Source organism: Oncorhynchus kisutch, linkage group LG28 (assembly GCF_002021735.2).
Source record: "Oncorhynchus kisutch isolate 150728-3 linkage group LG28, Okis_V2, whole genome shotgun sequence".
Classification (NCBI taxonomy): Eukaryota; Metazoa; Chordata; class Actinopteri; order Salmoniformes; family Salmonidae; genus Oncorhynchus; species Oncorhynchus kisutch.
In genome coordinates, this window is record NC_034201.2 from 25,797,341 (window position 1) to 25,821,103 (window position 23,763).

Consider the following 23,763-nt stretch of genomic DNA (forward strand, 5'->3'; position numbering starts at 1 on the left):
TGAGTGATAGTGCTATCTCTTGTTAAAATTGTCAATTGGAACACTAATGGAGTTTTGAGGGTATTTAGGGACACTGTGCGCGCGGCAATATTTTACGCGCAGTTTACGCACACATGCTTTGCCTTTTAAAGACTTACAAATAACACTAATCAGATCCATGTGGTTTCTACACAATGCCTGGGGCTCTTACATCAGAAGTACATGCATGATCTTCCATCTGAAATGAACAGGTTTTTGTGCGCGCATGCGATTTCATCTAAAGCATGAACTCGAATGCTTGAGCAACATGTGTACACTGCACCCGATGGGCAGTAAGGAGGCTGTTTCTTAGCAACAGTATATTTTGCCCCTGTTGCTAAGTAACCTCGTGCCACATACCTGTCTAGTCCACGTCACCTCTCACAATCATTTACTATGCACGCAGGTGCAATTTCATGTGATTTAGCCAGGCAGTTAATGTGAACTCACCAACCTCACACCTTGCAAACATATACCATTGTCGGATCTTATTCTGTGATACAGTTTGGCCTTGAAATGACGGATGTTTTTGCTTCAGACTTTTTTCAATGAGTTTACAACAATATACACATTGACACTGCATGGGAATGTGACTACGTTCTATTGTATATTTTTAAGAGAATTAGAGAAACTAATTACCAGAGACATATTTTATAGGCCTATATATAGCTCTGCTAATTGCAAACTAGATTTCTTCCCCATCCCCACATCAGTGTGAAACTTTTTTCCAACACTGATAATGCTGGTCATTAGACTGTGTAACTTCCATTGTGCTTGTTTTTCTCCCAGACATTCAACTATTACCAAAAAAAAGAAATGCTGATTCAGACTGACATTGTCAGTGTTAAACTGCCTACCCACCAAAGGAAAAAAGAGCACCTGAAACATCAGTAGCATCCCAAGTGAAATAAGGTTTGATTCTAAGCGAGCCACTATGTATTCTTTTGACAAAACGCACAGAGATTATGCACTGCTGTGGTTGGCCTTTGGCCAGGGTCGGCGCAAGAACGTATCAGTTGGATACGTTCTGGTATATATGTATATGTGGGCCCGTTTTTTTTGTTAATTGGTGTTATAATAAAGACCATAAGCAGTTTGTGAGTTTGGGGAAGTTTACAGTTTATCCTACCATTTATACCTATCTGTGCCTTTATGATTATTTTTATATGCACATTTTCATGGAACAGTTTAATTTCAATAATAACATTTTCGTTTCTCAAAATTATTGTTATGTGGTTAATCATAAAAATCTGATCTTGAAAAGTTAAAATTCAACTAATGCAAGAGCACCAGCCTCTGCCATATGGACACAGTGATCCATTGGAGGCTAAAGAAATTAGCATATGGAACTCAGAGATAGCCTACAGTGCATTTGGAAAGTATTCAGACTCCTTTCCTTTTTCCACATTTTATTACGTTAGCCTTATTCTAAAATTGATTCAATAAAACATTTTCTTCAATCTACACACAATAATGACAAAGCAAAACCAGGTTTAGACATTTTTGCAAATGTGTAAATAAGGTATTTCTGTTTTTTTATACAAGTATTGAAACCCTTTGCTATGATACTTGAAATTGAGCATCCTGTTTCCATTGATCATCCTTGAGATGTTTCTACAACTTGAAGTCCACCTGTGATAAATTACATTGATTGTGCATGATTTAGAAAGGCACACACCTGTCTATATAAGGTCCCACAGTTGACAGTGCATGTCAGAGCAAAAACCAAGCCATGAGGTTGAAGGAATTGCCCGTAGACCTCCAAGACAGGATTGTGTCGAGGCACAGATCTGGGGAAGGGTACCAAAACATTCATGCAGCATTGAAGGTCCCCAAGAACACAGTGGCCTCCATCATTCTTAAATGGAAGAATTTTAGACCCACCAAGACTCTTCCTAGAGCTGGCCGCCAGGCCAAACTGAGCTATCGGGGACAAGGGACTTGGTCAGGGAGGGGACCAAGAAACTGATGGTCACTCTGACAGAGCTCCAGAGATCCTCTGTGGAGATAGGAGAACCTTCCAGAAGGACAACCATCTCTGCAGCACTCCACCAATCAGGCATTTATGGTAGAGTGGCCAGACGTAAGCCACTCCCCAGTAAAAGGCACATGACAGCCAGCTTGGAGTTTGCCAATAGGCACCTAAGGACTCTCAGACCACGATAAACAAGATTCTCTGGTCTGATGAAACCAAAATGTAACTCTTTGGCCTGAATGCCAAGCGTCACGTCTGGAGGAAACCTGGCACCATTCCTACGATGAAGCATGTTGGCGGCAGCATCATGCTCTGGGGATGTTTTTCAGTGGCAGGGATTGGGAGACTAGTCAGGATCGAGGGAAAGATGAACAGAGCAAAGTACAGAGAGATCCTTGATGAAAACCTGCTCCAGAGTGCTCGGGACCTCAGATTGTGGCAAAGGTTCGCCTTCCAACGGGACAACGACTCTAACGACTCTAGGCTTTGGGACAAGTCTCTGAATATCTTTGAGTGGCCCAGCCAGAGCCCGGACTTAACGACTCTAACGAACATCTCTGGAGAGACCTAAAAATAGCTGTGCAGTGACACTCCCCATCCAACCTGACAGAGCTTGAGAGGATCTGCAGAGAATGGGAGAAACTCCCCAAATACAGGTCTGCCAAACTTGTAGCGTCATACCCAAGAAGACTCAAGGGTGTAATCGCTGCCAAAGGTGCTTCAACAAAGTACTGAGTAAAGGGTCTGGATACTGATGTAAATGTCATATTTCTTTTTTTTGCTTTTTGGGTAGATTTATGAGGGGAAAAATTGAATCCATTTGAGAATAAGGCTGTAATGTAACAAAATGTGGAAAAAGTGAAGGGGTCTGAATACTTTCCCGAATGCACTTTCTGTCTGGGCAGAAAAAGTATGACGTGTTATACTTATTTTTTCCAGAGCGCATCAGATACATGGACTACAAGTATGGAGATAGAGGGGCACTGTTTCACTCTCTCAGATACTTTATCAGAGATTAAAAAGCTTTTTTGTTGGCGACCGTCTCGGTCAAATAAATTATCAATACTCTATTTGAACAGGCAAGGAGGTACGGTAGGGCGGCCATGCCCCCTAGGGCCCGCCCATAATGCCGGCCCTGCATTTGGCTGTGCCTCATGCTGGCCATATTACCTTTGGACTGCTTTTGGATTGTGAACCAATGACAGTGAAACATCAGGCACTGCATAAGTTTTATAACAGACATTTTATTGAAATAAGAGCGGATACAGTGACAAATTGGGGATGAGGAGTGATGCAGGATCAACAGGCTAGCTTGAGAAGGCTAAAACATATGGTAATTTCAGTTGTCACATTATTTCTTACTACAGCTGTTCTGTTGGCCTATTCCTGGTTGCTGGGCTTATGAGTAAATACATTAAATATTTTTCTCAAACATAGTTCTGGGTGGGAAAGCCAGAACCAAATACGCCTTTATAATAACATCTGGTCATACTACCAGGTTACGGTTCGGTTTAGAATAAGTGTTAGGGTAAGGGTTAAGTTTAGGGTCATAGCTAGGGTTAGTAGATAGTTAAAATGTTACTGATAGTCCATCTAGATGCTCTACAGACTATCCCAAAAAAGTGTTACCCAACATCTTGCTGGGGACACATACAATCAAACTGTGGCCAAAGATCAGACCTTCCCATGTAACTAAGTGTCGTTTTGAGAGTGAGGGAAACCGACCGCTAAGATTTCTTGGGAGCATTGGACACTGCTTCTATTGCAGGTTCACAGGCACATCAGCATGTATGGTAACAATACAATTAAGAAGCTAAAGTCACAAACACAATTGGTACCCTTGAGACTGCTTTTTACATTGGCTTAAATAAAATTATTAAAATGTTTGAGCTCAACTAGCAGAGGTATAACAACAATGTTCATAGAGATATGGCATATTAAAATCACATCAGTTTGTATACATTTCTAAATAAAACGTATTTAGATCACTGGGGCGGCAGGGTAGCCTAGTGGTTAGAGCGTTGGGCTAGTAACCGAAAGGTTGCAAGTTCGTTCATATCCCCTAGCTGACAAGGTACAAATCTGTCGTTCTGCCCCTGAACAGGCAGTTAACCCACTGTTCCTAGGCCGTCATTGAAAATAAGAATTTGTTCTTAATTGACTTGCCGAGTTAAATACAGGTAAAATTAAACTTCCACATATGAGGACTTGGTACATAACTGGAATATAGTGCCACTGTTTTTCTGTTATGGATTTCAAGCACACTTATTCTGGTAGTAATATAATAATCTTTCATTAGTTGTACAGAACTTCATGTCTACAAACTATACCAGGTCACTGCACAGTATAATCATAGAGGGGTGACCCTGGTCTTTTAGGTGGGCTGCAAGCACTACATATCCTCCATGTTCAGGATAAAGCAATGCCAGGGAGGTGGTTTTAACAGCACAATAATACAAACACATACACTAGGCATGTCATTGATGACAGTATGGGGTTGTTCCCTACTAAGCAAAATATAAAATGATATTGACCCTGGCTTTGGGTTTGACCCTGGGTTTGAGTTCTGTTTAGATGAACAGCTGCAAATGGAATATCAATAACAATCTTACAATTAAAGAATAATACATACTATCTCATTGCAATCAATGTAACATGAGAACAGCAATACAGAATGGACAACTCATTCCACACTCACTATTGGCATATTCATTAATACTGCAGCACAAAACCAGCAAAAGGACATGGATTATTGGAAATCTAGGAATGACAATCTAGGAATGGCTATAGCGGTGTTTGATTGTTGTGGCAGGTCGAGCAATCAGAAAAGGGATGAGAAGCATGAAATGATCAGCTGCCTGCAAGCACCAGTAAAAAAGGAATGGCAGACTGGAGCAAACATAATAATAGCTACCATAAATAGTGGTTTATCATAGTGGTTACTAAAACGAGAACAGAATGAAATCCACTAATGCATTAAAATCTATTTCATGTTCCCTGGCTCTGCTCTCACCACTGCCATATTGGCTCAAAATGGTACTTGATGCATCATGGAGACTAAGCAATTGGTTCAACTTGCATTTTCGGCTCCAGCAAGGCCTGGTAGATGGCACTCAATCGATTATGGTTGGGCAAGTAGGAAAAGTACCACGGAAGAATATAAAGCCTTAAAAAGAATAGACACAAAAACATATATTACACTTTACAATATTGGAAATACAGTACAAAGAGGTGGGGCGATGGCTTAGTGAATATGAAAGGTTTATTTTTTGGAGAGCTTCACCATCAACCACATTTTACGACATTAAGACATTTAGTTAAGGATGGACTGGGGATGTCACATTCTCCCATGGCGGTAAGGATGGTGGAGAGGAATAAGGCATGACTAGAACGCTAACCGCTGCTGTTTGTTCTTGGAGAGAGGTGTGGAGTGGAGGGTGGTGAGTGAGTGGACGGAGAGAGAGTTCAGTTCTTCAGGACTGAGTAGTACACCTGGTAGACATACTGGGTAACCTCAGGAGCCCGGCACTTCAAGGACAGCTGGAAGAGAGGACATGCAAATATATAGATTGATGTACAACTACACTGTAGGTTACCTATCAGCTCAATAACTCTGAACACTTCACCTTACCCACTGCACAACAGTTTAATTGCTTTGCAAATCTTTTCATTCGGGACACTTCGTGTAAACAAAATTATATAATACAATAATATATAATAGTGTTATTGAGTATGTCTACAAAGTATATTAAATCAGTTAATGCATTTTCCTTCGACCAGATTTAACATCTGCATTAATCAGTTTCTATTGACAGTGGCCTAATTAAGTCTGAGACTAATTGAAAAATCTTACCACCCCTACTCACGTTTCCTGATTATTGGATTCCACAGATGTATTTAATTTTTTTTTTTTTTTTTTAGAAGTCTCACTTTTTATCCATACTTCCTCTTTACAACCACTACAACATGAATAAATACTAGTACGTAGTCAGACATTCTCCTGTTACTATGGCCTGGTCCATATGTTCTCACTGTTCCATGACAGGCCTTTTGATGCTGTCCCAAAGGTATTTATCTGAGAGGAGTCTGTCAATAAATTGGCCCCACAAAAGCAGCCCTTGACCATTTTGAAAACATGTTCGGCCTCTGTGCTAAGCCTTTGCTAGGTGCATTCTTTCAGTGGCTTAGCAACAATAATGTTGTACTATATGTACTAAATAAAATCAAATGTTATTGGTTGCGTACACATATTTTGCAGATGTTATTGCAGGTGCAGAAAAATGCTTATATTTCTAGCACCAACAGTGTAGTAGTAACTAACAATACACACAAATCCCCCAAAATAAAAATAAAGGAATTAAGAAATAAAGCAATGCCAGAGTCCAGAATATAAATATCTATGTATATGATGGTGTGTATAGACTGGAGCACAAAGCCCTACACTTGTCCTCAGAGACACAGAAAGGTTGATATTAACTGTCAATGAATTAACCCCAGTATATTATCTATGTATGGGGGAAAAAACGTAGCCATGGCCATCACAATAGCTCACTTTCTATTATCAGTCTTCCACTGCCCTGACGTCATAGGATAAGTGTTTGTTCTCAACTGCTTTGACGGGTTAACAGTCTTTTAACCCATAGCAGAGCCGGCTTTCAAACCAGTTGGTCACAAGCAAGATTTATTTGCTTGCAAATTAAGTTTCCCCAGGAACTTTCTCTTTCTAGAGTCTAACTAATCTACCCTATCCCACTGTTATCAACAGGCTGCAGCAGCACGACTGCTCTGAGGGGACCCTGGGTTGAATTCCCATTATGAATCAATTAGCTGTAGCCTGACAGCATGGCCAGCCAGGCCAAACAGGCTTTTCCTTGAGGAGACGCCCATCACAGGTAATCAAGCCAGGGAGCAGACAGTGCCTGAATAGCTGCCTGTAAAACAATCAGGGTGAGGAGGCGCTAATCTGGAGATTAATGTAGTCACCCAGCCAGGCAGTGAGAGAGATTGTGGCAGGCAGAACACAGCAGTTGGGGACAGCAGCACTGAAGTTCCACTGTGGAGAGTACCAGTGGGTAAGCACTGCCATAGAGATAGTCAGAGAGCTGGGAATCCTCCATGGCTTACTGATGCTGACATTTTTTTGCCTGGAGCTTCACATGAACACGAGAATTGTTGCTAATGCATAACACAAATAATCACATTTTAGGTGTTGTGACACTCCCTGCTATCAAGCTTTTCACAGGTGGTTTACTTGAAGAATAACAATAAGAAAATACTGATAGACAGTTGATCTGGTGAGGACAGAAGGCTATCGCTGTGTTAATTTACAATTAATACAGTCAACAAATGGAATATCATCCACCAATGAGTATGGTTTTATTGGATGTATGAATGTCAGCCCTCCTTATTGCCAGGAAATATGAGTGTGCTGCTACACTGTTTGTTTTCTAAAGAGCCTTCAGCTTGATCACTGAGCTCACAGATCTTCCCTAACAACAACCTCTAGGGCTCATAGTGTAAAGTTAGAGACCTGTTAAAGAGAGAAGAGATCAAGGCGGTGACGAGTTGTCAGAGACTCCGCTGAGGTGACATAACCAAAGAAAAAGTACAGGACTATAACTTAGGGAAAAGAAAGCACTTGAAAGAAATAATAGGAAACTGGAGTCGAGACATTTCTCAAGAAAGTAAAAAAAATCTCAATATAAAATGTTTTAGACCTCACCTGAATACATTCATCAGGATGTATGCATGTTTGTCCTTGAATGGCTAAGAAAGGAATCAATTAAGGACCTGTCTGAGTCTGGACTCACTAGACAAACTGACTTGATGCACCTGACCAAGCCTGCCTTAAGGAGCTATTAGCAGTGCTACATGGGGCTTTTGACCTTGTTCATGGCCTGCCATTACTCTGCCAGGTGACAGGTCATTCCCAATGAGCCCTCGATGATGAACAGGCTCCTTCAAACACATGATGAGGGAACAGGATATGGCTGGGTGTGTGTTAAACAAAGAAGATCGATAACTTTCATTACTTACATAAACCATCTCTAGGTACCACTGTACTACCTCCTGGATGTAACATGCACTTTATTAGAAGAGAGTGTAGAGAAGCTGCTGTCTAGGGCCTTTGGGGTATGTTCAGCTGGAGGGAAAAAACACAAATGTGTTTATCCCTCATACTCCAGTGAGGGAAGGGTGGAAATATTAATACAGTCAACAAATGGTATATCATCCACCAATGAGTATGGTTTTATTTGATGTATGAAAGCCAACCCTCCTTGCCAGGAAATATGAGTGTGCTACCTTGCCTTCTGCTTGGCACTTCAGACCTTTCCCGACAAAAACGTTCTACAATATGTGAGAGTTCTGAATTAGGAGGGTTGAGGTTCGGTGGGTGTCTTACTGTGTAGTTGGGGTTGCCGGGTTGGATGCGGAGCTCAGCCAGGATCCAGATGCCGTTGGTGAGCTTGAGGGACTGGTAGAGCATATCCTGGCCCTCCACGTTCCTCTTGGCGATGGTGTAGATGTTGTCGTTCTGCAGCTTCCCCGACACCGTGTCTACAAGGCCACATTACATACGAGTCAGGAATATAGTTGAAGTTGGGATCGAAATGTTAAACATTTTGGGGGGGAATCGTGGTTAAAGGATTTCTGGAATCATGAGGGAATAAGCTGAGAGGGAATCCTTAAATTGAAAATGTAATAAAAAAAAATAAAAAAAATGGAATTTTGCAACTCAGCGCTACATAGAATACAGGCCTTGGGGCTAAGCTTTGCCTAAGGTTGACTACTGTTAAGTGCACATTGGATAAGTGTATTCTCTGGTGTATTGCAGTTCAGCAGTTCAAATTCATTCTTTGTACTTACAGTACTCATTTAGACATACAGAACTGAGAGAGGAGTTATCTATTGACTGAGGTATTGTACAATAGCAGCTTAATTTTCGGATGCTTCATTCTCTAGTCTACGGATTAGGAAGAGTTTCCATTATTGGTTTGCAGCTTCATCTAAAAACTAGGACTGAGGGACTCGATACAACAAGATGGAGATTAAATTTTAATGTAAGACAAAATTCTGAATAATAGCTTTATTATATCCTGTTCGCTGCTCTTGACTCATATTAGACTACACACGTTGCCTGATATATCATTACATTTCCATGACCTACATCAGCTGCCTATTCCTCTGTCCCAGTCAATCTTTACCCTTAAGGCAACTCTAATGGTTTCTCTGTGAGCCTGGCTAACTACTGGCAGCAGGGAGCAGCTCAGCTAATACATCTACATTAGCTTCACAAAACAACTGCAGGAGCTAAGTCCCTCCTTTGTGCTTCTATGTGAGGAAAAAAAAGTGTCATGATCTAAGTAGGACTTTAAGGAAGGAACAGAGCTAGGGTAACTTCTAACAGTACGTATGCTGCACTCTTATTGTGGACTGTCAGTACAGGGAGTAGCTACTACAACTTCCAGATCTCACATCTAGATGTGGGGGGATGGCACTAGACACTAAGGGGCTTAAAATCATAGGTCAAAGGACTAACTACCACTACCATAACCGCTGACCCTGAGGCCCATGTCCCATTGTAGGTCAAATCAAATTGATTTATATAGCCCTTCGTACATCAGCTGATATCTCAAAGTGCTGTACAGAAACCCAGCCTAAAACCCCAAACAGCAAGCAATGCAGGTGTAGAAGCACGGTCCTGTCCTGAGCACTGGTCAGTGCCACCACTCTCACCCCCTAGTCACCCTGTTGTCTGGGGGCAACAGGGCATGGTGTGGGTTATCATTAAATAGCTTGTGCGAAGTCTTCTTGAGGGAGTGGAGAGGTGAGGCGAAGAGCCTTGAAAGGAGTCCTGAGAGGCAGGCGGTGAATGGAGAGAGGGAGAAAAAGAAGGGTTAAAAAAAGAAAGAGGCAGGACTAGTGACAGTGGAAAAGAGAAGTTGATCTCTTCTACAGTGCAGTGGAACATCTTCCTGTATGACGTGTCTTTATTAGGTTATAGTCTGCAGGGAGACTTCTGGTGGGCAAGGCTCCCACGCTCTAACCATTTACCTTGGAGCAACACTTGTCAGTCATAGATGGCAGGTGACTGTTTTTTGTTACCTCACTTTGTTTGAATGTGAGTGGCAACTTAAGTGGTCAGTGGCTTGTCATTTTCTAGGCAGAAAGTGAATTGTCGAATAGTCTTTTTAAGGGCAGAAAGGATGTCTGTTGTATTCTAATAACAGCCTTTGAAACCATCCAACCACTATCACATTGACATGCTATGTCTTCAAATGAAGAAGAGAGACAAACACTGATTACTGGGCAAATGTGATACACACTAAAATCAAAAGCATGATTCAAGACCATTTAAAGTGATGAGAGATTACCCTCATTAGCTAGCTAGTACATTGCCAACTTGGTAACAAATGTTTCGGATTTGCTATACCAGTCATACCATTAGTATTTGAGGTCGACTGATTAATCGGAATGGCCGATTTAATTAGGGCCGATTTCAAGTTTTCATAACAATCGGAAATCGTTATTTTTGGGCGCCGATTTTGCAGATTTTTAATTGTACATTTTACACCTTTTTATTTAATCTTTATTTAACTAGGCAAGTCAGTTAAGAACACATTCTTATTTTCAATGACGGCCTAGGAATGAGGCAGAACGACAGATTTTTACCTTGTCAGCTCGGGGGAATCCAATCTTCCAACCTTACAGTTAACTAGTCCAACGCTCTAACCACCTGCCTCACGAGGAGCCTGCCTGTTATGCGAATGCAGTAAGCCAAGGTAAGTTGCTAGCAGCATTAAACTTATCTTATAAAAAATAATCAACGACTGTCGTTGCTCCAATGTGTACTTAACCAAAAACATCAATGCCTTTCTTAAAATCAATACACAGAAGTATATATTTTTAAACCTGCATATTTAGCTAAAAGAAATCCAGGTGAAATTGTGTCACTTCTCTTGCGTTCATTGCACGCAGAGTCAGGGTATATGCAACAGTTTGGGCCGCCTGGCTCTTTGCAAACTAATTTGCCAGAAATTTACGTAATTATGACATAACACTGAAGGTTGTGCAATGTAGCAGGAATATTTAGACTCATGGATGCCACCCGTTAGATAAAATACGGAATGGAATAAACATTTTGTTTTTCGAGGTGATAGTTTACGGATTTGACCTAATGCTCGTATTTCTATGTGTTTATTATAGTTAAGTCTATGATTTGATAGAGCAGTCTGACTGAGGGGTGGTAGGCAGCAGCAGGCTCGTAATAGTCAAAGGTATATGGTTTAGAGAGAAATAGTCGACGCGTGATAATTCCTGTAATAACTTGCAGCTGAACTTGAAAGGGGTTCCTTCGTTATTTTACTGTTCATGTCTTCCATAGAGAATGTCTTGATCTACTTCAAATAAGGTCAGTGTTTCGTGCAGACTTAAACCGCCTCGGCGTTTTGATACCCGTGTAAATCTCACTAGGATAAGGTAACGTTTGTCAAAATATTTTCATAAATCTACTACAAAATGTTGTATCTTCGCTTATATTGATTAGAGTTACCTTGTCCTATGGATATCTACAAAGTTCTAAAATTGGCAAGGTGGTGTAAACCTACACGAAACACTGACCTTATTTTAAGTGAATCTAAAAATATCCTAAAATATCTCCAATCCAAAATTAAATCTAGAATCGGCTTCCTATTTCGTAACAAAGCCTCTTTCACTCATGCTGCCAAACATACCCTTGTAAAACTGACCATCCTACCGATCGTCAACTTCGGCGATGTCATTTACAAAATAGCCTCCAACACTCTACTCAACAAATTGGATGCAGTCTATCACAGTGCCATCCGTTTTGTCACCAAAGCCCCATACACTACCCACCACTGCGACCTGTACGCTCTCGTTGGCTGGCCCTTGCTTCATACTCATCGCCAAACCCACTGGCTAGGTAAAGCCCCGCCTTATCTCAGCTCACTGGTCACCATAGCAGCACCCACCCGTAGCACGCGCTCCAGCAGGTATATTTCACTGGTCACTCCCAAAGCCAATTCCTCCTTTGACCGCCTTTCCTTCCAGTTCTCTACTGCCAATGACTGGAATGAACTGCAAAAATCACTGAAGTTGGAAACGCATACAGTGGGGCAAAAAAGTATTTAGTCAGCCACCAATTGTGCAAGTTCTCCCACTTAAAAAGATGAGAGGCCTGTAATTTTCATCATAGGTACACTTCAACTATGACAGACAAAATGAGGGGGAAAAAAATCCAGAAAATCACATTGTATGATTTTTTATGAATTTATTTGCAAATTATGGTGGAAGATAAGTATTTGGTCACCTACAAACAAGCAAGATTTCTGGCTCTCACAGACCTGTAACTTCTTCTTTAAGAGGCTCCTCTGTCCTCCACTCGTTACCTGTATTAATGGCACCTGTTTGAACTTGTTATCAGTATAACAGACACCTGTCCACAACCTCAAACAGCACACTCCAAACTCCACTATGGCCAAGACCAAAGAGCTGTCAAAGGACACCAGAAACACAATTGTAGACCTGCACCAGGCTGGGAACATTGAATCTGCAATAGGTAAGCAGCTTGGTTTGAAGAAATCAACTGTGGGAGCAATTATTAGGAAATGGAAGACATACAAGACCACTGATAATCTCCCTCGATCTGGGGCTCCACGCAAGATCTCTCAAAATGATCACAAGAACGGTGAGCAAAAATCCCAGAACCACACAGGGGGACCTAGTGAATGACCTGCAGAGAGCTGGGACCAAAGTAACAAAGCCTACCATCAGTAACACACTACGCCGCCAGGGACTCAAATCCTGCAGTGCCAGACGTGTCCCCCTGCTTAAGCCAGTACATGTCCAGGCCCGTCTGAAGTTTGCTAGAGAGCATTTGGATGATCCAGAAGAAGATTGGGAGAATGTCATATGGAACTTTTTGGTAAAAACTCAACTCGTTGTGTTTGGAGGACAAAGAATGCTGAGTTGCATCCAAAGAACACTATACCTACTGTGACGCATGGGGGTGGAAACATCATGCTTTGGGGCTGTTTTTCTGCAAAGGGACCAGGACGACTGATCCGTGTAAAGGAAAGAATGAAAAGAAATAATGGGGCCATGTATCGTGAGATTTTGAGTGAAAACCTCCCATCAGCAAGGGCATTGAAGATGAAACATGGCTGGGTCTTTTAGCATGACAATGATCCCAAACACACCGCCCAGGCAACGTAGGAGTGGCTTCGTAAGAAGCATTTCAAGGTCCTGGAGTGGCCTAGCCAGTCTCCAGATCTCAACCCCATAGAAAATCTTTGGAGGGAGTTGAAAGTCCGTGTTGCCCAGCAACAGCCCCAAAACATCACTGCTCTAGAGGAGATCTGCATGGAGGAATGGGCCAAAAGTGTACCAATGATGAAAATTACAGGCCTCTCTCATCTTTTTAAGTGGGAGAACTTGCACAATTGGTGGCTGACTAAATACTTTTTTGCCCCACTATCTCCCTCACTAGCTTTAAGCACCAGCTGTCAGAGCAGCTCACAGATCACTGCACCTGTACATAGCCCATCTGTAAATAGCCCATCCAACTACCTCATCCCCATACTGTATTTATTTATCTTGCTCCTTTGCACCCCAGTATCTCTACTTGCACATTCATGTTCTGCACATCTATCATTCCAGTGTTTAATTGCTATATTGTAATTACTTCACCACCATAGCCTATTTATTGCCTTCCCTTATCTCATTTACACACAATGTATATAGATTTTTCATTCTCTACTGTATTATTGACTGTATGTTTGTTTATTCCATGTGTAACTCTGATTTGTATGTGTCAAAATGTTTTGGCCATGTCGCAGTTGTAAATGAATACTTGTTTTCAACTAGCCTACCTCTCATGGCTCTACAGTGGCTGTGGAAAAAGCCTTGTTTTAAATTAGGCTAATGGAGTATTGCATGTCAAGCAGAGTACAGATTACTTTATGGGACAATATACAAACTTTTGTTTGTACTTTTTAAGAAAGATCAATTCAAAAATCAATTTTATTGAGGAAATGTAATCATTGTTTCTCTTAATTTTGATAAATGAATTGCAGATTGATGTAAAAATCTAAATGTACACTAAGCTTGTCTCATTAGATTTGGCATGGTGGAAAAAAAATGGGGTCCCTGCTGAAAGTTTGAATACCACTGCTCTACCATTATCTTAATATGAAACGGTGAGTCTTTCTCATCTTCAGTCTGAATTTACAATAGCTACCTATAGAACAATTTACTAGGTGTGGAAATGGAAGTACAAATAACTAATGAAACCAACAACCCATTTCCCAGAAAAAGCATTTCTCTAAAGAAGCTTATAGAACACAGCTTCCTCTCACACTGTATTTAGCTCAGAGTGCCAGTGACAATGAACATGAAAAGAGCCTCCAATCATTCCATTAATTTCCACACTCCAAAGCTGCTTATCACTGCCAAGGTGAGGGAATGCATGAGCGGAGCTGTCCTTGTAACCTGGGGCTGGAGAGGGTCAATACTTTGTGACCCCAGAGTGGCGTAGGAGGATCAGGCATTATTGGAATGAAAATGCTGAAATATGGAGAGAATATGAGTGTGCATTTGTGTGTTTGAGAGAGTGTGTGTGAATCTGTATGTGTGTGCACATGTGTTCCTGTAGGTGTGCATGGAATGATATCGACAAATAAATTGTAGGCAGGTGTGTAACCCTGGAACTTAAGGCGGTGATGTTGTGGTTACTGCAACACAGCAAGAGGGTTAGAGGAAAAGGCCAATTCCACTAATGAATGCTACCACTTAAAACCCCTAGTCATGTTATCTGGTTCTCCAGTAAACCAGTAGCATCTCTTTTAAACCAATGCCTCAGCTCTGTGTTTAATCAACTGGCTTCAGTGTGGTGAACACAAATTAGGAAATTATTTGATTTTGTGGTTTCAAAGGTCACCTGTCCATTTTGGTAAATCAGACCTTGCATGTGGACTAAACAATAACTAAAGCTACTCCCCTCCAGATACTACCTCCCCAAAACAATAACTGCCCTCTCTGTCCTGTAGTTGGCTCAACATGTTAGATCAGTGAAAGGAGAGGATAGTAGTAATTGTGATTCAGACTTGAGCTCTGTGAAGATAACAGGCCAAAACCCCACCAAGTCACCGAAGCACACACACAGAGATTTCATATCTGTTAAAAACTGACTAAGCATGTAATGGGGAAAGGGTTTTTCTATGGGGCTCATATGTTGATGGATGATGCAGGTGACCATCTGTCATTTGTCCATCGTTTGTTAAGTGCATCAAAAGTTTAAATAAATTGAACTTTTGACAGAGTTGAAGTCGGAAGTTTACATACACTTGGGTTGGAGTCATTAAAACTAGTTTTACAGAGCTAGATTGTCGATGAGACTCACAACCTCAAAGGCCTTTTTTTTTCATTTGTGTAGATGACTAAGTGGTGTGTGTTTCACCCATAAATAGTAGCGGTGTTGTGGATCAACTCTTATGTCCTCACAAAGTGCTTCAAGACTGAATCACGCTCGAGACAAGAATAGCCACCAAGGTTCAAATTCAACAGCACAGCGTGAACAGCTCTGATGATAGACATTGAGCACACAGTAAACATTTTAATTCCAGACCTGTATCACTGTTTTCATACCATGGAGTAGTGGACGAAGGAAAACCCAGAGATTAAAATAGTGACAGTGAAACACGAGCAATGGACATTAGATCGGTGGAAATCTGTCCATTGGTCTGATGAGTCCAAATCTGAGATTTTTGGTTCCAACCACCGTGCCTTTGTGAGATGCAGAGTAGGTGAACGTACGATCTCAGCATGTGTGGTTCCCACCGTGAAGCATGGAGGAGGAGGTGTGCTTTGCTGGTGATATTTTGGTGATTTATTTAGAATTCAAGGCACACTTAACCAGAATGGCTACCACAGCATTCTTCAGCGATACGCCATCCCATCTGGTTTGGGTTTAGTGGGACTATCATTTGTTTTTCAACAGGACAATGACCCAAAACACACCTCCAGGCTGTGTAAGGGGTATTTTACCAAGAAGGAGAGTGATGGAGTGCTGCATCAGATGATTTCAACAATCACCCGGCCTCAACCCAATTGAGATGGTTTGGGATGAGTTGGACCGCAGAGTGAAGGAAAAGCAGCAGCATATGTGGGTACTCCTTCAAGACTGTTGGAAAAGCATTCCGGGTGAAGCTGGTTGAGAGAATGCCAAGAATGTGCAAAGCTGTCATTAAGGCAAAGGGTTGCTACTTTGAAGAATCTAAAATATGAAATATATTTTGATTTGTTTAACACTTTTTTTTGGTTATTACACAATTCCATGTATTATTTCATAGTTGATGTCTTCACTTTCATTCTACAATGTAGAAAATTGTAAAAATAAAGAAAAACCCTTGAATGAGTAGGTGTGTCCAAACTTTTGACTGGTACTGTATAGCTTTCATCCATAGATGTAAGGAGACCTACCTGCATTTAAGTGGCACTCTTTAATCTGGTACTGCAGCTCGTTCTCATTGGGGATGTCTTTCCAGGTGGCCAAGAACACCTGTCGCTCTGATGCAGATGAGGGGAACAAAAGAAGAGTGACACCAGAACTGAGCAGGGAGCTACTTCCTGTGAAGAGTCTATTTTATACCAAGGGTCCTCAAGTTGGTCTAAAATAAACTCTCTGAACTCTTTGGTGATAATGAATCTACTGCTATGGTAATGACCTGGATATTGAGTGTTTGTGACTTGCTTCCAGACACACGTACCCATTTTGCCATCCTCCACGAAGAAGATGTTGAGTGGGATAAGCCCGCTGAAGTAGAAAACGTCAATGTTGTTCTTCACAGCCACCTGTGGACGAAAGACAACGTCAACTCAAAGTTAATATGACATCAGTCAGTGCCATGTGCACTAGAGGGGGCTGATTTGGACATAATGGAATGGAAGACACAGCTGTGTCTCAGCTGAGAGAGACAACTGTAAATATAGAATTGCTCTAAATAAGAAAAAGTGCTGTTGAAATGTTCCGTTAGTCGGAGCAGTGTGTCATGTCTAGACCGAAGTAAGACTGGAGACGTTTCTATTTGTGAGTGTGGGTGGCGAGGGCTTGAAGCTGATCAAGTGTCTGGGCTGTTGGACTCTCCGACTAACTGAGTACAGCCCTCATGGGCACTCTGAGCTCTCTCTGAACTTGATTATCATGGCTGGCCTCAAGGAGAGTGACCCTTCGGCATCGGCTGGTAGTCCTGTCCCTACTCTGTTCATGAAGACATTAGCAGGAGACCAGACTCCAGCCGGCATCACCGTACTTTCCAGGAACACCGTGTGCAAGTTGCGCACTGCCAGGCACTGAGGACACACACACACACACAAAATGGCTGTCTCAGCTGCAGAGCCCTGTCCACTAGGGTTCTTTGGGCTGAATATTTTCAGGCTCCATCTCTCTCTGACCCACAAAACAGTGAGAATGAGCTGACTGGAACTAATAAAGTCTGCTCATGGATGGGCTCCAGGATAGCTGAGTAGCTGTCATATATTGCCATTATATAGGCCTACATGCTCTTATGCATATTACCAAATCATTTACAGAGCTTTAAAAGCGCTATGTATTCCATTTTTGAGACCGGATTAACAGAAAGCTATTCCAGTGACGTGCCTTAGTTCTGTAGGAACTTTAGTGGTCTAATAGGTGTTCATAATTAGTGACTTAATTCATTTGCCTAATTTTAAATTAATAACGTTGTTGAGGGCACCAGTAATCATTTTTTTTTCAAAGAGAACAATTAACTTTAAACTCTGATCACATATCAACCATCTTAAAAGGATATGTAAGGTATTTAATTGTATTAGTCAGCATTTGTCAAAGCAAGAAAACTATACTTCTTTATGAAGATAGGATGTATTATTACGTTAAAAAACACAATGAAAAGAAACAAAGATTGTGATTGATCAATTAAGATGATAATTTTGCAATACCGCATAGTCAAGGAGGTAATACAGAGAATGCTGTAATATATTTACTTAGTCAATGGTAGGGGTCTCTCTCTCTCTTCGGTACAGTCTATTGGTGCAGTCAGCTTTGTATCGCAGCACACGGTATGAAAGTGATCAAGCAAAGTGTAACAGGTCTGTCCATTTTTCAGAGGCCATTTCCTAAAGTTCTGTTTCAGTCTAAGACTGTCAACTCTTTGCCATGCCTATGTTCCTCTCTCCCTCCTGCAAGACACGGTCCCGCCCGAACAGATCCTCCTCTGTTTTTAGTCTGTCTTCTTTTTTGACCGGCCTTTTTCCATTCTCTTGTCTGTCTGTCTTTTGGCTGAGTTTTCAACTGCCTTTCCAACTGCCAGGGAGCAGTTTTTATTAGGGTGGGTGTTAGAGATCATGGGTGATTGGGAGTGACTAGCAAATGAGACATTTTTTCATTCTGTGGAATGGTCGTTAAGACACAAACAGCTTACAGACGGTAGGCAATTAAGGTCACAGTTATGAAAACTTAGGACACTAAATTGGCCTTTCTACTGACTCTGAAAAACACCTAAAGAAAGATGCCCAGTGTCCCTGCTCATCTGCGTGAACGTGCCTTAGGCATGCTGCAAGGAGGCATGAGGACTGCAGATGTGGCCAGGGCAATAAATTGCAATGTCCATACTGTGAGATGCCGAAGACACTGCTACAGGGAGACAGGACAGACAGCTGATCGTCCTCGCAGTGGCAGACCATGTGTAACAACACCTGCACAGGATCGGTACGTCCGAATATCACACCTGCGGGACAGGTACAGGATGGCATCAACAACGAGTTACACCAGGAACGCACAATCCCTCCATCAGTGCTCAGACTGTCTGCAATAGGCTGAGAGAGGCTGGACTGAGGGCTTGTAGGCCTGTTGTAAGGCAGGTCCTCACCAGACATCACCGGCAACAACGTCGCCTATGGGCACAAACCCACCGTCGCTAGACCAGACAGGACTGGCAAAAAGTGCTCTTTACTGACTAGTCACGGTTTTGTCTCACGAGGGATGATGATGGGATTTGTGTTTATCGTCGAAGGAATGAGCGTTACACCGAGGCCTGCACTCGGGAGCGGGATCGATTTGGAGGTGGAGGGTCCGTCATGGTCTGGGGCGGTGTGTCACAGCATCATCGGACTGAGCTTGTTATCATTGCAGGCAATCTCATCGCTGTGCGGTACAGGGAAGGCATCCTCCTACCTCATGTGGTACCCTTCATGCAGGCTCATCCTGACATGACCCTGCAGCATGACAATGCCACCAGCCATACTGCTCGTTCTGTACGTGATTTCCTGCAAGACAGGAATGTCAGTGTTCTGTCATGGCCAGTGAAGAGCCCGGATCTCAATCCCTTTGAGCACGTCTGGGACCTGTTGGATCGGAGGGTGAGGGCTAGGGCCATTCCCCCCAGGAATGTCCGGGAACTTGCAGGTACCTCGGTGGAAGAGTGGGGTAACATCTCACAGCAAGAACTGCCAAATCTAGTGCAGTCCATGAGGAGGAGATGCACTGCAATACTTAATGCAGCTGGTGGCCACACCAGATACTGGCTGTTACTTTTGATTTTGACCCCCCCCCCCCCCCCCCTTTGTTCAGGGTCACATTATTCCATTTCTGTTAGTCACATGTATGTGGAAATTGTTCAGTTCGTCTCAGTTGTTGAATCTTGTTATGTTCATACAAATTAAATAACAACCTATAGCTTAAATAACAACCTTGCAAGATACATTCATGTGAAGTATATAATATGTCTCTGCAGTATATGTTTGTGAGTACAGTTTATTAACAGTTTGAGCGGGGGCACTGAAGGCTGGAGTCCATTTTCCAGCTGATTGCAGTCCTGTGGTGGTGGAGCGCATTAGATCCAACACATTGGCCTCAAACCACTTTACTGCCCTCGCCTCGGCAGCCATGTGTGGGCTGAAGGCTGAATCCTCCAGTTCATCTCAATGTTAATAACTATACTGAACAAAAATATCCGCAACATGCAACAATTTCAAAGATTTTACTGAGTTACAATTCATGAGAAAATCAGTTAATTGAAAAGCTATGGATTTCAAATGACTGAGATTACAGCTATGCATCTTTTGGTCACAGATACCTTAAAAGCGATGGGCCTCACAATGGGACTCAGCATCTCGTCACAGTATTTCTGTGCATTCAAATTGCCATTGCTAAAATGCAATTGTGTTCGTTGTCCGTAGCTTATGCCTGTCAATACCATAACCCCCACCATGGGGCACTCTGTTGAATTCAGCAAACCGCTAACGCACACACCGCCATACACGTGGTCTGCGGTTGTGAGCCCGGGTGGAAGTACTGACAAATTCTCAAAAATGACATTGGAGGCGGCTTATGGTAGAGGAATTAAAATTAAATTCTCTGGCAACAGCTTTGGTAGCCAATTGCATACTTGCTCAAAACATGAGACATCCATGGCATTGTGTTGTGTGACAAAACTGCACATTTTAGAGTGGCCTTTTAGTGTCCCCAGCACAAGGGGCACCTGTGTAATGATCATGCTGTTTAATCAGCTTCTTGACGCCTGTCAGGTGGATGGATTATTTTGGCAAAGGAGAAATGCTCACTAACAGATGTGATCAAATTTGTGTACACAATTTGAGAGAGATACGTTTTGTGCGTATGGAACATTTATGGGATCTTTTATTTCAGCTCATGAAACATGGACAACACTTTACATGTTGCGTTTATATTTAAATTAGAAACTCAGGGCACACTGGTATTGTTTGTGGAGTATTCAAGAATACCTGTGTGCTGGAGTTCATTCTTTAAACAAGCCTTGGGCAAAAAGTAAGGTGCTTAAAACTTCTTACGGCTGAAATTCCGTTAACGGGATCAATATGACAACAGACAGTGAGAGTGCAGGGTGCCAAATTCAAACAACAGAAATCTCATAATTAAAATTCCTCAAACATACAAGTATTATACACCATTTTAAATATAAACTTGTTGTTAATCCCACCACAGTGTCCGATTTCAAAAAGGCTTTACGACGAAAGCATACCATGCGATTATGTTAGGTCTGCACCTAGTCACAGAAAAACACAGCCATTTTTCCAGCCAAAGAGAGGAGTCACAAAAAGCAGAAAGAGGTAAAATTCATCACTAACCTTTGATCTTCATCAGATGACCCTCATAGGACTTCATGTTACACAATACATTACACAATACATTGTTCGATAAAGTAAATATTTATATCCAAAAATCTCAGTTTACATTGGCGCGTTATGTTCAGTAATGTTTTGCTTCCAAAACATCTGGTGATTTTGCAGAGAGCCACATCAAGTTACAGAAATACTCATAATAAACATTGATAAAATATGTGTTATGCATGGAATTATAGATAAACTTCTCCTTAATGTAACTACTGTGTCAGATTTTAAAGCTTTACGGAAAAAGCACACCATGCAATAACCTGAGTACAGCGCTCAGGCACCAAAATAAGCCATACAGATAGCCGCCATGTTGTGGAGTCAACAGAAGTCAGAAATAGCATTATAAATATTCACTTATCTTTGATGATCTTCATCGGAATGCACTCCCAGGAATCCCATTTCCACAATAAATGTTTGTTTTGTTCGATGAAGTCCATAATTTATGTCCAAATACCTCCTTTTTGTTTGCACGTTTAGTTCACAAATCCAAAATCACACGGTGCAGGCACTTACTTCAGATGGCAGTTCCATTACAGTTTGTAGAAACATGTCAAACGAAGTATAGAATCAATCTTTAGGATGTTTTTATCATAAATCTTCAAAAATAATCCAACCGGACAATTCCTTTGTCTTTAGAAAGGAAAAGGAACGCAGCTAACTCTCACGGGTGTGTGCAGGACTGAGCTCATGGCATTCTGCCAGACACCTGACTCACACTGCTCTTATTCGCTCCCCCTTCACAGTAGAAACCTGAAACAAGGTTCGAAAGACTGCTGACATCTAGTGGAATCCTTAGGAAGTGCAATCGGACAAAATTTTACACTGTATATTGGATATGCAAAGATTTGAAAACCTACAAACCTCAGATTTTTTTCTCTGGTTTTTCCCTGCCATATGAGTTCTGTTAAACTCACAGACTTAATTCAAACAGTTTTAGAAACTTCTGAGTGTTTTCTATCCAAATATACTAATAATACTCTGAGCACCTTATTCATCCAAGCTACTCAATACTGCCCCCCAGCCATAAGAAGTTAACCTGACTAGTCAGTTGCACAAGTGAATGCATCCAACCGATATGTGTCTTCTACAATTAACCCAACCTCTAAATCAGAGAGGTGTGGGGGGCTGCCTTAATCACCGTCCACTTCTTCGGCGCCCGGGGAGCAGTTGTTGTTGAGGGTTTACCGCCTTGCTCATGGGCAGAACGACAGATTTTTCCACCTTGCTGGCTTGGGGATTCGAACCAGCGACCTATGGCTGTGCAATGGCATATCATTGTTTTGCTTATTTAGCAGACAAGAAGCTCTTATTTCCCCAGCCCTTATCACAGTCAAGACACACCTATGTTATAGTAAAAATAAACATAATGTAATATAACAGAATAAAAAATAACTATTTTTCAAAAAGAAAAAAAGGTTGCCAGTGATGCGCATCGCATGCCTGGAAAAGTTATTCTCAGTGTTCATTTGAAACTGGGCTCAATTTGGCAAGTTGTAAGACACATTTTTCAAACCAAAATATGTCTTCTTTTCGATATACAGACGTTCAATTGAGTTTATTCTGCATGGTCTTTGGAATTTTCTAAGTTAATGAATAATTCCACATTGAACGCTGCATGGTGATGAATTACAGCCACAAAGTTTGTTTGGTGAGTAGGCCTAGGCTTAATAATTCTGATGAAATATGCTCGGTCTTTATCAAACTAATGTTTTTGCATATTTTCAGCGTGGAACCTGTCTATGTTTAGGGTTATAGCCTAGGCTAAGAAATTCTAAATGGCACTCGCAATTCGCAAAGTACACTACATGACCAAAAGTATGTGGACACCTGCTCGTGGAACATCTCATTCCAAAATCACGGCTATTAATATGGAGTTGGTCCCCCCTTTGCTGCTATATCAGCCTCTACTCTTCTGGGAAGGCTTTCCACTAGATGTTGGAACATTGCTGCGGGGACTTGCTTCCATTCGGTCACAAGAGCATTAGTGAGGACGGGCACTGATGTTGGGCGATTAGGCCTGGCTCGAAGTTGGTGCTCCAATTCATCCCAAAGATGTTTGATGGAGTTGAGGTCAGGGCTCTGTGCAGGCCAGTCAAGTTCTTCCACACCGATCTCAACAAACCATTTCTGTATGGACCTTGCTTTGTGCACAGGGGCGTTGTCATGCTGAAACAGGAAAGGGCCTTCCCCAAACTGTTGCCATAAAGTTGGAAACACAGAATTCTCTAGAATGTCATTGTATGCTGTAGCATTAAGATTTCACTTCACTGGAACTAATTGGCCTAGCCCAAACCATGAAAAACAGCCCCAGACCATTATTCCTCCTCCACCAAACTTTACAGTTTACACTTTCTGTAGACCTAATGGGAGCTTGTGTGTCCCATCAGTTTGATACATTTTAATAGGCATTTATTTCTGAAGGCCTAATTGGAGCTTGTGTGCGCACTCAGTTTGGTACATTTGAATAGGCATTTATTTCTGTAGGCCTAATGGAAGCTTGTGTGTCCCATCAGTTTGATACATTTGAATAGGCATTTATTTCTGTAGGCCTAATGGGAGCTTGT

General features: G+C 41.8%; 1 protein-coding gene across 4 annotated transcripts in view; it reads right to left on the reverse strand.

Annotated features, from left to right (window-relative positions):
- Positions 1–3,217: 3,217 nt before the first annotated feature.
- LOC109873239 (AP-2 complex subunit beta-like) overlaps positions 3,218–23,763 on the reverse strand; it is an 81,483-nt gene continuing 60,937 nt past the window's right edge. For 2 of the 4 annotated variants that reach the window (XM_020464862.2, XM_020464861.2), the window contains 4 exons: positions 16,780–16,864; positions 16,493–16,579; positions 8,397–8,551; positions 5,238–5,533 (listed from right to left, as the gene is read on the reverse strand). In XM_020464862.2, coding sequence (XP_020320451.1) covers positions 5,459–5,533; positions 8,397–8,551; positions 16,493–16,579; positions 16,780–16,864 — 402 coding nt within the window. In that variant the 3' untranslated portion in view covers positions 5,238–5,458. Of the gene's footprint in view, positions 5,534–8,396; positions 8,552–16,492; positions 16,580–16,779; positions 16,865–23,763 lie in introns of all 4 variants that reach the window. The other 2 variants (XR_004205931.1, XM_020464859.2) reach the window with 2 other exon arrangements.